This window comes from Nerophis lumbriciformis, linkage group LG35, assembly GCF_033978685.3.
Source record: "Nerophis lumbriciformis linkage group LG35, RoL_Nlum_v2.1, whole genome shotgun sequence".
Lineage (NCBI taxonomy): Eukaryota > Metazoa > Chordata > Actinopteri > Syngnathiformes > Syngnathidae > Nerophis > Nerophis lumbriciformis.
Genome location: NC_084582.2, coordinates 5,832,501 through 5,847,020, shown reverse-complemented (window position 1 = coordinate 5,847,020; position 14,520 = coordinate 5,832,501). Strand labels below are relative to the sequence as shown.

The 14,520-nt window shown below is 35.1% G+C and overlaps 1 protein-coding gene across 5 annotated transcripts in view; it reads right to left on the bottom strand.

Annotated features, from left to right (window-relative positions):
• Positions 1–14,520, bottom strand: part of gria3b (glutamate receptor, ionotropic, AMPA 3b) — a 456,144-nt gene that overhangs the window by 16,425 nt on the left and 425,199 nt on the right. For 2 of the 5 annotated variants that reach the window (XM_061927997.2, XM_061927998.2), the window contains exon 15: positions 5,514–5,761. In XM_061927997.2, coding sequence (XP_061783981.1) covers positions 5,516–5,761 — 246 coding nt within the window. In that variant the 3' untranslated portion in view covers positions 5,514–5,515. Of the gene's footprint in view, positions 1–5,513; positions 5,762–14,025 lie in introns of those variants that run through there. The other 3 variants (XM_061927996.2, XM_061927999.2, XR_009811483.2) reach the window with 2 other exon arrangements.

Below are 14,520 nucleotides of genomic sequence, written 5' to 3'. Positions count from 1 at the left end.
AGCGCGCTTGGAGGTGCGCTCAGCGCGGCTCCCAGATGATTGCGCACTGGTGTGCGTCTGGGCCGTGACAGCATGGCACGCATTGAATGTCTCTGCTTCATTGGATCAGTCTCCTTTCTTTAACAGGCAAAAGCTTTATAACCTCACTAATGCCTTGCATCGTCTATATTAGATATATAACAACGGGCGGGTGCGGGCGGGTGCGGGCGGGTGTGGTTTTGATAAAATGTTGGTTCGGGTGGATTGGCGGATGGTTGACGACTTTTGTGATGCGGTTGCGGATGAAATAATTGCCTATCCGCGCATCTCTAGTTACTGTATATATTTGTTTTTCTGAAAAATCCCACATAATATACTTTGGGTAACAACAGTCAATATTTATTTACTTAATAGATTTTATTTTTTTTGTTATATAATAAAAGTGAGCTTTTGTTAAACCAAATATTGTGTGTTTTTTTTCCCATGTACAACAACCTATCTGGACTCGATAAGAGAATCGATAAGGAATCGGTTCGATGAGAGGATTCGATAATAGGCTCGAACTCGATAATTTCTTATCAAACATCATCCCTACTGTACTGTACAATCTACTAATAAAAGTTTCAATCAATCAATCAAACCTACGTTGTTAGCTGCTTCATGTGAGCAGTTTTTCCCTATTTAGAATGCGGCAAAAAGAGAATGTGTGTTCTTGTCTCGATTAGGAATGGTTCCCATTCAAGTGCTTGTGGTGCAAATTGTCTTCCATTTTCAAAACATTGATTTTTGTTAAGCTTTTAGTTAAGGGTTTTTTCTAATTATGTGGATGTATTGATGCAAGGTTTGCATAGCAATTACCAAAGCAAAACAGATGCAACATGGTTGCTCCCTGGTAAACAGGGTCTATTGATTTTAGTTGCCTGACTTATTTGTTGACTTAATCGTTCGACCATCATTCTGGAATTAATTGTGTTCCACCTTAGGGGTTCCACTGTACTAGAAAGTCACAAGACATGTCTGTAAACTAGTGATGGGTCCGGCAACACCGATGCATCGGCGCATGCGTCGAGCTCATAGAGCAAAACCCTGTGTCGGTGCGCGTACCGCTTTTAGAAAGTCACGTGACCGATCATGAGCTGTTTTGGTCACGTGACTGATACGCGAACTGTGTCGCACTGTGACACAATGTCGCACTCTGTGCCCTGTGAGCGTGTCTTCTCTACAGCCGGAGAAATAATAACTAAGAAGAGAAATCGTCTAAAATGTAATACGTCGGAAAAACTTTTATTTATTTATTTTTTAATAAAAATGTGTAAAAAAATGAAATTAAAAAAATTCCCAGTCCCCAATCATCCACAACACGTTCTCTTTGATTTCCATGTTATGATACATGTTCACATTATTTATTGACTGTATCTAAAAAAGATAAAAATATATTTTTATTTAAATGAATTATTGTATATACTAGGGCAGGGGTCACCAACGCGGTGCCCGCGGGCACCAGGTAGCCCGTAAGGACCAGATGAGTTGCCCGCTTGCATGTTCTAAAAATAGCTCAAATAGCAACACTTACCAGTGAGCTGCCTCTATTTTTTAAATTGTATTTATTTACTAGCAAGCTGGTCTCGCTTTGCTCGACATTTTTAATTCTAAAAGAGACAAAACTCAAATAGAATTTGAAAATCCAAGAAAATATTTTAAAGACTTGGTCTTCACTTGGAATAAGCGGTAGAAAATGGATGGATGGATGGATGGATGGGTCTTCACTTGTTTAAATAAATTCATTTATTTTTTACTTTGCTTCTTATTACTTTTAGAAATACAATTTTAGAGAAAAAATACAACCTTAAAAATGATTTTAGGATTTTTAAACAAATACCTTTTTACCTTTTAAATTTCTTCCTCTTCTTTCCTGACAATTTAAATCAATGTTCAAGTAATTTTTTTATTTTTTATTGTAAAGAATAAATATTTTAGCTTCTGTTTTTTCGACGAAGAATATTTGTGAAATATTTCTTCAAACTTACTATGATTAAAATTCAAAAAAATTATTCTGGCAAATCTAGAAAATCTGTAGAATCAAATTTAAATCTTATTTCAAAGTATTTTGAATTTCTTTTAACATTTTTGTTCTGGAAAATCTAGAAGAAATAGTGATTTGTCTTTGTTAGAAATATAGATTGGTCCCATTTGTTATATATTCTAACAAAGTGCAGATTGGATTTTAACCAATTTAAAACATGTCATCAAAATTCTAAAATGTATCTTAATCAGGAAAAATTACTAATGATGTTCCATAAATTCTTTTTTTAATTTTTTCAAAAAGATTAAAATTAGCTAGTTTTTCTCTTCTTTTTGTCGGTTGAATTTTGAATTTTAAAGAGTCGAAATTGAAGATAAGCTATGTTTCAAAATTTTATTTAAATTTTTTTCGTGTTTTCTCCTCTTTTAAACCGTTCAATTAAGTGTTTTTTTCATCATTTATTCTCTACAAAAACCTTCCGTAAAAGGAAAAAAAAATGTACGACGGAATGACAGACAGAAATACCCATTTTTTAATATATATACATTTATTTATTTAGCTATTCTTGTTTAAATCACACTTACGTGTAACTTACAAATGACAATATATTTATTTATTTAAGTGTGTATCAAACTGGTAGCCCTTCGCATTAATCAGTACCCAAGAAGTAGTTTTTGGTTTCAAAAAGGTTGGTGACCCCTGTACTAGGGCATAAAATCAGTGTCAGTTGAGTCGGTCCATAGGTTGCCTGTAGGGATTTTTAATGTCCAGCAGATGTCAGTATTTAGTGACACAGTATCGACACAGTATCAATACAGTTTTGCAATGTGTCGAAACGCTTCATGACGCCTCATCAACCCATCACTACTGTAAACTATCATTCAGCCTTCCAAATAGCCAGAGGTACTATAGTTTATGGTTATAGTTTCTTAACCTTTTTGACCACGGAGCCAAACTTTTCCACTACCCAGGGACCCCGGGACCCACTCAACTGTTAACACTGAATTAGTAATCTTACACTTGATTGTAATCATATTCAAAAATTATATTTAACCTGCTTACAGTTTACAACCTCTTCAAATGATATGCTCACAATATATTTAACACATAAATCTTAGGCTTAGGTCAGGCTGATTAGAAAAATAAGTACTCACCAAATATACTGCATAAGAAGGGACTCATAAATAACTCACAACATTGTTTTTTTACATGCAATTATTTTGTGCTGAAATACATAAACTACATTTATAATGAAAATGTTTCTTGAACTGTCATTAAAATTTAAGTGCAAATTAAAAAATACGACTTCACCACTTTAGTCATAATTTTTTGCGCTTGATAAACTCCTCTATGACTTTAACTCCTGGCTTCCTTAGTTTGTTTGATACAGAGTCGTGTACAAACCCCGTTTCCATATGAGTTGGGAAATTGTGTTAGATGTAAATATAAACGGAATGCAACGATTTGCAAATCATTTTCAACCCATATTCAGTTGAATATTCTATAAAGACAACATATTTGATGTTCAAACTGATAAACATTTTTTTTGTGTGCAAATAATCATTAACTTTAGAATTTGATGCCAGCAACACGTGACAAAGAAGTTGGGAAAGGTGGCAATAAATACTGATAAAGTTGAGGAATGCTCATCAAACACTTATTTGGAACATCCCACAGGTGAACAGGCTAATTGGGAACAGGTGGGTGCCATGATTGGGTATAAAAGTAGATTCCATGAAATGCTCAGTCATTCACAAACAAGGATGGGGCGAGGGTCACCACTTTGTCAACAAATGCCTGAGCAAATTGTTGAACAGTTTAAGAAAATCTTTCTCAACCAGCTACTGCAAGGAATTTAGGGATTTCACCATCTACGGTCTGTAATATCATCAAAGGGTTCCGAGAATCTGGAGAAATCACTGCATGCAAGCAGCTAAGCCCGTGACCTTCGATCCCTCAGGCTGTACTGCATCAACAAGCGACATCAGTGTGTAAAGGATATCACCACATGGGCTCAGGAACACTTCAGAAACCCACTGTCAATAACTACAGTTGGTCGCTACATCTGTAAGTGCAAGTTTAAACTCTCCTACGCAAGGCGAAAACCGTTTATCAACAACACCCAGAAACGCCGTCGGCTTCGCTGGGCCTGAGCTCATCTAAGATGGACTGATACAAAGTGGAAAAGTGTTCTGTGGTCTGACAAGCCCACACTTCAAATTTGTTTTTGGAAACTGTGTACGTCGTGTCCTCCGGACCAAAGAGGAAAAGAACCATCCGGATTGTTATAGGCGCAAAGTGTAAAAGCCAGCATCTGTGATGGCATGGGGGTGTATTAGTGCCCAAGACATGGGTAACTAACCTACTCAGTGGCCTAGTGGTTAGAGTGTCCGTCCTGAGATCGGTAGGTTGGGAGTTCAAATCCCGGCCGAGTCATACCAAAGACTATAAAAATGGGACCCATTACCTCCCTGCTTGGCACTCAGCATCAAGGGTTGGAATTGGGGGTTAAATCACCAAAATGATTCCCGGGCGCAGCCACCGCTGCTGCCCACTGCTCCCCTCACCTCCCAGGGGGTGATCAAGGGTGATGGGTCAAATGCAGAGAATAATTTCGCCACACCTAGTGTGTGTGTGACAATCATTGGTACTTTAACTTTAACTTTAACTTTAACTTACACATCTGTGAAGGCGCCGTTAATGCTGAAAGGTACATACAGGTTTTGGAGCAACATATGTTGCCATCCAAACAACGTTACCATGGACGCCCCTGCTTATTTCAGCAAGACAATGCCAAGCCACGTGTTACATCAACGTGGCTTCATAGTAAAAGAGTGTGGGTACTAGACTGGCCTGCCTGTAGTCCAGATCTGTCTCCCATTGAAAATGTGTGGCGCATTATGACGCCTAAAATACCACAACGGAGACCCCCGGACTGTTGAACAACTTAAGCTGTACATCAAGCAAGAATGGGAAAGAATTCCACCTGAGAAGCTTCAAAAATGTGTCTCCTCAGTTCCCAAATGTTTACTGAGTGTTGTTAAAAGGAAAGGCCATGTAACACAGTGGTGAACATGCCCTTTCCCATCTACTTTGGCACGTGTTGCAGCCGTGAAACTCTAAGTTAATTATTATTTGCAAAAAAAAAATAAAGTTTATGAGTTTGAACATCAAATATCTTGTCTTTGTAGTGCATTCAACTGAATATGGGTTGAAAAGGATTTGCAAATCATTGTATTCCGTTTGTATTTACATCTAACACAATTTCCCAACTCATATGGAAACAGGGTTTGTAAAAAAAAGCACATGCAAAGGCAGTGATTTTTTTTTTTTGTGTGTGTGTCTAGGACGGCTTTTGTGTTCTATTTCTTCCAACATGACATTTGCAAACAAGCCCAACAAGCAGCAGCAGCATGCACATGAGTACCCGAGGCAAACAGATAGGACAGGGAGCTAAATGATTCAACACTCCCCGGGCCCACGCAGCACGGTAAAGAAAGGGGTGACGTACCTCTAGATCTTAACACTCTCTGTTCCGTATACATTGTAGCCTTCTCTGTATGTGGCAAAGTTCTGGGTGTTGGTTGGGGGAGTCGGCTTAAAACTGTGGGCACTTTTGGCCAATTTCAGCCGTTTGGTTTCTTGCCGTGACTTATAACAGAACTCTATAAGTGCCACCATCATGGCCAGCCCCAGCCCTCCAACCAGAATATAGAAGACCCCAGCCACATTGCTTAGGCTGAGAGCGCTTGTCTTGTCCTGTGGGGGAAGTCAAGAACATGGTTAAGCATTTCGTAGTGGAGCGATCGCAAGATGCAGCCTGCAAACTATCAACTTTTAAAACTGATGCTAGATTACTAATACAAGCGACAGGATTAGAATCTTTCTTAGCCTTTAGAGTCTAAAATCAAACATGTTCATCTAGTAGAACTTCCCTTTAAAGAAGACTATTGAAGGTTTATCTGACTGTCAATGGTCTCTTAGAGCTACCGTCTAGATCTAGTCTTGACCATGTTAGGAAGCTGGTCAGCGTCGCTTAGGTCGACAGCTCTAAACATCCCTGTCTCCTTAGCGACATGTACGTATAACTCTTAAGGCAACATTGTCATACAGTACAGTCAGAGAAGATGATCAAATCAAACCATTTTGCTGCTGTTTACCGACCAAACATATTCAGTAAAAATGTATTCATCAGAGTTTTACTATTTGCAGTTTAACCCCGTGAGCGTTGGCGGACATCACGTCTCTGTGGACTCGGGTTGCCAACCGTCCCGTGTTCAGGAACAAAAAGCAGCCGTTCAGTGTTGAGCTGTTAGTAGACGTACTTTGAGTTGAGTTGAGTTTGAGTTTCTCTGGAACATGCAAGCATACAATTTCCAGTTTCTCTTTTCAACATGTTCGAAACGGAGTAGGAAGAAGCCGAGCTTATTTAATCCTACCCCTTTTCTTTTACACAACAGTTGCTAAAACTTTTGTTCACTTCCCGTTCTCAGTTTATTCACAATATACTCCATAAGTAATCACAATAAAAAATAAATAAATAAATAATAATTGGTGAAGTAAGTCATATTACATATAATGAGAGATTATTTTGAGAATGAATGAATGGATGGATTGAGTTTATTGAGTTTGAGTTTGAGTTTATTTCGAACATGCAAGTATACAACATGATACATCACAATCTACAGTTTCTCTTTTCAACATGTTCGAAACGGAGTAGGAAGAAGCCGAGCTTATTTAATCCTACCCCTTTTCTTTGACATAACAGTTGCTAAAACTTTTGTTCACTTCCCGTTCTCAATTTATTCACAATATACTCCATAAGTAATCACAATTAAAAATAAATAAATAAATAATAATTGGTGAAGTAAGTCATATTACATATAATGAGAGATTATTTTGAGAATGAATGAATGGATGGATTGAGTTTGAGTTTATTGAGTTTGAGTTTGAGTTTATTTCGAACATGCAAGTATACGACATGATACATCACAATCTACAGTTTCTCTTTTCAACATGTTCGAAAAGGAGTAGGAAGAAGCCGAGCTTATTTAATCCTACCCCTTTTCTTTTACATAACAGTTGCTAAAACTTTTGTTCACTTCCCGTTCTCAATTTATTCACAATATACTCCATAAGTAATCACAATTGAAAATAAATAAATAAATAATAATTGGTGAAGCAAGTCATATTACATATAATGAGAGATTATTTTGAGAATGAATGAATGGATGGATTGAGTTTGAGTTTATTTCGAACATGCAAGTATACAACATGATACATCACAATCTACAGTTTCTCTTTTCAACATGTTCGAAACGGAGTAGGAAGAAGCCGAGCTTATTTAATCCTACCCCTTTTCTTTGACATAACAGTTGCTAAAACTTTTGTTCACTTCCCGTTCTCAATTTATTCACAATATACTCCATAAGTAATCACAATTAAAAATAAATAAATAAATAATAATTGGTGAAGCAAATCATATTACATATAATGAGAGATTATTTTGAGAATGAATGAATGGATGGATTGAGTTTATTGAGTTTGAGTTTATTTCGAACATGCAAGTATACAACATGATACATCACAATCTACAGTTTCGCCTTTTCAACATGTTCGAAAAGGAGTAGGAAGAAGCAGAGCTTATTTAATCCTACCCCTTTTATTCTACATAACAGTTGCTAAAACTTTTGTTCACTTCCCGTTCTCAATTTATTCACAATATACTCTATAAGTAATCACAATAAAATAAGTAAATAAATAATAATTGGTGAAGTAAGTTACATTTCAAATGTTGAGATAAGTAAGATTATTTTGTGAGTGAAAGAATGAAAGAATGGATGAGTTAAATAAATTCAGGATGTTTATCATGGTTCTTCTTCTTTGTACTCTGTAAACACTTTAAGTTTGAAGAGTTTCTTGAAGTGGATCATATTAGTACATTGTTTGATTGCTTTGCTTAATCCATTCCATCATTTAATTCCACATACAGATATACTGAAGGTTTTAAGTGTTGTACGTGCATACACATGTTTTAAATGACATTTTTCTCGGAGATTTGTCATGTCTGTGTGATCATGTTTTGTTTTAGTCATGTTCGGTTTTGTTTTTGGACTTTTTGTGCACTTTTGTTTTGTCTTGTCACCATAGCAACCATTAGTTTTTCACCTGTCACGTCACGCACCTGTTTCACGTTTTGAGTCACGCACCTGCTTTCACTAATCATGTCTATAGTATTTAAGTTCATTGTTTTCAGCTTGTCGTGGTGACGACATCCCACATTTATGCTCTGCACATTCCTGACACTTTTTCATGTCCATCGTTCATGCTGCTCCTTTTGTCCATGCCAAGTAAGTTTTGTTTATTAATACCACAGTTAGTGTTTTTGTTTAATTGTTCATAATAGTGATGGGTTGATGAGGCGTCATGAAGCGTTTCGACACATTGCAAAACTGTATTGATACTGTGTCAATACTGTGTCACTAAATACTGACATCTGCTGGACATTAAAAATCCCTACAGGCAACCTATGGACCGACTCAACTGACACTGATTTTATGCCCTAGTACAGGGGTCACCAACCTTTTTGAAACCAAAAACTACTTCTTGGGTACTGATTAATGCGAAGGGCTACCAGTTTGATACACACTTAAATAAATACATATATTGTCATTTGTAAGTTACACGTAAGTGTGATTTAAACAAGAATAGCTAAATAAATAAATTTATATATATAAAAAAAATGGGTATTTCTGTCTGTCATTCCGTTGTACATGTTTTTTTCCTTTTACGGAAGGTTTTTTCTAGAGAATAAATGATGAAAAAAACACTTAATTGAACGGTTTAAAAGAGGAGAAAACACGAAAACAAATCAAATCAAATTTTGAAACATAGTTTATCTTTAATTTCGACTCTTTAAAATTCAAAATTCAACCGACAAAAAGAAGAGAAAAACTAGCTAATTTGAATCTTTGTGAAAAAATTAAAAAAATAATTTATGGAACATCATTAGTAATTTTTCCTGATTAAGATAAATTTTAGAATTTTGGTGACATGTTTTAAATTGGTTAAAATCCAATCTGCACTATGTCAGAATATTTAACAAATTGAACCAAGCTATATTTCTAACAAAGACAAATCAGTATTTCTTCTAGATTTTCCAGAACAAAAATTTTAAAAGAAATTCAAAATACTTTGAAATAAGATTTAAATTTGATTCTACAGATTTTCTAGATTTGCCAGAATAATTTTTTTGAATTTTAATCATAGTAAGTTTGAAGAAATATTTCACAAATATTCTTCGTCGAAAAAACAGAAGCTAAAATATTTATTATTCTTTACAATAAAAAAAAAAAAAATTTACTTCAACATTGATTTAAATTGTCAGGAAAGAAGAGGAAGAAATGTAAAAGGTAAAAAGGTATATTTGTTCAAAATCCTAAAATAATTTTTAAGGTTGTATTTTTTCTCTAAAATTGTATTTCTAAAAGTGATAAGAAGCAAAGTAAAAAATAAATGAATTTATTTAAACAAGTGAAGACCCATCCATCCATCCATCCATTTTCACCGCGTTGGTGACCCCTTCCCTAGTATATACAATAATATAAACCAAGTCATTGTATTTCATTTAGGATTATTTCATAACTTCATTTAAATAAAAATATATTTTTATCTTTTTTAGATACAGTCAATAAATAATGTGAACATGTATCATAACATGGAAATCGAAGAGAACGTGTTGTGGATGAGGATGCTTGTGGACCTGGAAATTATTATTTATTTTTTTTTACACATTTTTATTTTAAAAAAAAAACAGTTTTTCCAACGTATTCAATTTTAGACGCTTTCTCTTCTTAGTTATTATTTCTCCGGCTGTAGAAAAGACACGCTCACAGGGCACAGAGGAGGCGTCAGTGCGACACAGTTCGCGTATCGGTCACGTGACCAAAACAGCTCATGATCGGTCACGTGACTTTCTAAAAGCGGTACGCGCACCGACACAGGGTTTCGCTCTATGAGCTCGACGCATGCGCCGATGCATCGGTGTTGCCAGACCCATCACTAGTTTCTGCCTTTGTGCAAGTATTTGTTTTCATAGCCAAGTTATTTCTCCGCCACTGTGCGCGCTTTTCGTTTGTACTTTTTTTTTGATAAAATTAAATAAATCATGTACTTACATTCCCGTCTCGCCCGAGCCAATTTTCCGTTGCATCCCGGAAAAGCAAACCCTCAGGACCAAGTCATGACAAGATTATACTTCTCCTCTTTTGTTGAGAAGAATTGTTGTATATTCTTGGGTAGCAGGTTATAGTTTGCTTTGTGTATAATTTTAGCTGTTTGCAAATTCACTATGTCGTGGAATTTCAGTATTTTTGATTCAATAAATAAATGATTTGTATGTTCTCTATTTTCAACATTATGTATTATTCTAACTGATCTTTTTTGTAACACCGTTAATGAATGAAGTGTACTTTTGTAGTTATTTCCCCATATTTCTACACAGTAACTCAGATATGTAACACTAGCGAGCAGTAGAGCAGAGTTTTTCAACCTTTTTTGAGGCAAGGCACGTTTTTTTCATTAAAAAATTCTGGCGGCACACCACCAGCAGAAAAAGTTTAAAAATGAAACTCCACCAGGTTGTCGTGCCTTATTTTGAGTTTGTTGGTGTTTTAGTTTTTGTCTTGCGCTGTTATTTTGGTGGCCCTTCCTGTTTTGTTGGTGTTTTCCTGTAGCAGTTTCATGTCTTCCTTTGAGCGCTATTCCCCGCACCTGCTTTGTCTTAGCAAGCAAGGCTATTTAAGTTGTTGCTATCCTTCTTTGTGTGGACATTGTTGATTGTCATGTACGGATGTACTTTGTGGACGCCGTAAGTTTTTGCTGTCGTCCAGCATTCTGTTTCTGTTTACTTGGTAGCCAGTTCAGTTTTATTTTGCCTATCGTTCACAATTATTATGAAGGACAAGAACACACTTTTTTTTTTTTAGAATTTTAAAGATGATACAAAAATCTTGCAAGATGCAGCTAATGGGAGTCACCATTGTAGCTTTTAAAACCCTCTAAAACTACTTCAAAATCCTCTGTTTTATGTACACACTGCATGTACATACAGTATATAATGCAGTAATAGTCACGTTCATAACAATATGTAATATGTACAATAAGTACTGTATTTTGGTCATTTCAAGCATTACCAAACTTCTTTCTTCAGCGCATTTATTTCCTCTTCCACAGCTACGCACTTCCGACTTCTGGCAACAAATGGACTTCCGGAAACAACCGCGTCTGCGTTCTAATCACGGCATGCCGTCGCAAAGTGATTTGTTACTACGCTAGATAAACAGTTTCTCTGTGTTTGATCTTACAATAACAATGTCGCTCCAGCATAGTTTTTATACAGGTTACGGAATGTAAAGAAAGTATTTTTTTGGATGCTTTTTTTAAAGTGATTGCTAGCCACCAAGAACAATCTGATTTTTACAAGTTAGAATGAAAAAAAAAAAAAAAATGTCTCCTTGTCTCTAGGGATGATGTTTGATAAGAAATTATCGAGTTCGAGCCCATTATCGAATCCTCTTATCGAACCGATTCCTTATCGATTCTCTTATCGGATCCAGATAGGTTGTTGTATATGGAAAAAAACACAATATTTGGTTTTACAAAAGCTCACTTTTATTTTATAAGAAAAAAATAAAATAAATAAATAAATATTGACTGTTACCCACCTAAAAAATAAAATAAATAAATATTGACTGTTGTTACCCAAAGTATATTAAGTGGGATTTTTCAGAAAAACAAATATACACAGTAGCACAAAAACAACCTGTCTCTGTGATCACTATAGGTGAATAGCCATGCCTTGAGGCGTTTTTTTCCGGTCCATTATTTTTGCTGCTTGTGTGATGCCCCACAGGGCATTTCTTGTGGGACGGGATTCGAATAAAGAACCAACTCATTTTCTTTACTATAGTGGCCTCGATAACGGGAACCGGTTCTCAAAAAGGGATTCAAGTCCATGGAACGGTTCTTTTCTTATCGAACAACCGGGAGAACCGGTTTCGAACATCATCCCTACTTGTCTCTCATAAGGATTGTGAATGATAGGCAAATTTCCAAAACCAGGGCAGTTCTCCTTATAACATGACATGCTTTTATTTAAGAAACATATTTAATCTATACAGTTACTTTTGTTATTTTGCACAAAAACAAAATATTATTGAACTTTTTTTTTTTTATATATATATATATTTGTATTATTCTAAAACCTGCACATCTTTTTAAATTCTGGTTGAAGTCAAACAGTATTAAAATGTGTGTAGATTGTTAGTTATAAGGTCATATAATCCACAAAGGCTTAATCAATTCAACTGGACTCTTCTGAAACTTCTTCAACAAACAAGAAGAATTCAGTTGCCTCTCTTCAACCTTTCCAGGTATTATAAAACTCCTTTCACACGAATAAAAAAAAGGCAATACATAATCGGGTGGACTAGGCCTGCAAGGTGTCACTTTATTTTTCCCGGGAGTTGGCAACCCTAATGTAAACTGAGGCCTCTCTTGTATCTCAGAGGGTTAAGTATTAAGTGTATTACACTCCCTGACTTCTTGTGGTGGGAAAATAGAGCCTCGGCTCAACTGCAAGTAACCGCAAGCACCAAATTCCGGGCTCCCATACATAAGACTCCTAATGGGCCCCCGTCCCACCCTCAACCCAACCAAACGCTGCTTTATACACACATACAGTAACTTGGTATATTTACATGCACTAAAAAAAAAACTAGTTATTGTATTGAATTTGTTTTTTAAGACATGTAAAAACCTTAATTAGGTTTTTGACTTTTTGAAGATGGCATTAACATATCTATAAAATAGCTGGATAACCTCCTGAAATCATTTTTTTTTTTTTTAAACCAAACAAATTCAATATAACGTGACTAGCATATGAATTTAAATAAGCCTATAATATGTCTCTATTCACTTTATTTATGATTATAAATCTGCCAAGTTGTACTTGAATTCAGAGTGTAAAATAGAGATTAGTTGATGTGCAATATGTGTTTTTTTAAAATTATTTATACATCGGGCATTTATTTAGTGTGCATTGTGTATATAGGTGGAAATAGTGGTGTTATTATTATTATTACTCATTTTCAGTCATTGTTGTTTTTTATTACGTTTTACTTGTTACTTTTGCACTGCAACCACATCATTTCTCATTTGTGTAGTAAATAAAGTCTATCTGGATGGATGGATCAGTGGATAATATGAGTCATTAATAAAAATACACCATTATTATTATGATATTATTATTAGTACATCTCCTGGGAGTTAAGTCTACCCCTGTGTAAAAAAACAAAAAACAGGTGACACCTAAGTTTGTAACTTTATTCAAGGGTCTTTAAATGCACCAGAATTAGGGCCAATAAGATGATCAAGTTTATTATTATTATTATTATTATTATTATTTATTTATTTTTATTTTCGGTCAGTGGTCAACAAAATAAACAAACAGTTTTACATAAACAAACAGTTGTACATTCATAAATTGAAAATGTTGCCGACTGAAAGGGTTTAGGCTGAAGTTGAACACTCAAGTGAAACGTGTACATAACTTTCTCCTACGCTGCCACAAATAGATTGAAAAATATTTTTTACCTTTATTTTACACCGTCGCCTAAATGTTGATGTTGAATGTGAATGCTTAAAGGTCAGCTTTTATGGCATTTATTTCGAGTGAAGGGTTTAGAGTTAGGTTCGCCTAGAACAAACCATTTTGTATTTTTCATGGTGGATGTAGGTCTTCGACATTTTTAATTTGATTCAAGCAACCTTATTATTGAACTTTCATTATGATATCATTATTAGTACATCTCCTGGGAGTTAAATCTACCCCTGTTTAAAAAGAAACAGGTGACACCTAAGTTTATAACTTTATTCAAGGGTCTTTAAATGCACCAGAATTAGGGCCAATAAGATGATCAAGTTTATTATTATTATTATTATTATTATTATTTATTTTTTAAATTTTATTTTATTTTTTCCTTCGGTCAGTGGTCAACAAAATAAACAAACAGTTTTACATAAACAAACAGTTGTACATTCATAAATTGAAAATGTTGCCGACCGAAAGGGTTTAGGCTGAAGTTGAACACTCAAGTGAAACGTGTACATAACTTTCTCCTACGCTGCCACAAATAGATTGAAAAATATTTTTACCTTTATTTTACACCGCTGCCTAAATGTTGGTATTTAATGGGAATGCTTAAAGGTGAGCTTTTATGACGTTTATTTCGAGTGAAGTGTATAGAGTTAGGTTCGCCTAGAACAAACCATTTTGTATTTTTCATGGTGGGTGTAGGTCTTTGACATTTTTAATTTGATTCAAGCAACCTTATTATTGAACTTTCATTATGATATTATTATTAGTACATCTCCTGGGAGTTAAGTCTACCCCTGTTTTAAAAAGAAACAGGTGACACCTAAGTTTGTAACTTTATTCAAGGGTCTTTAAATGCACC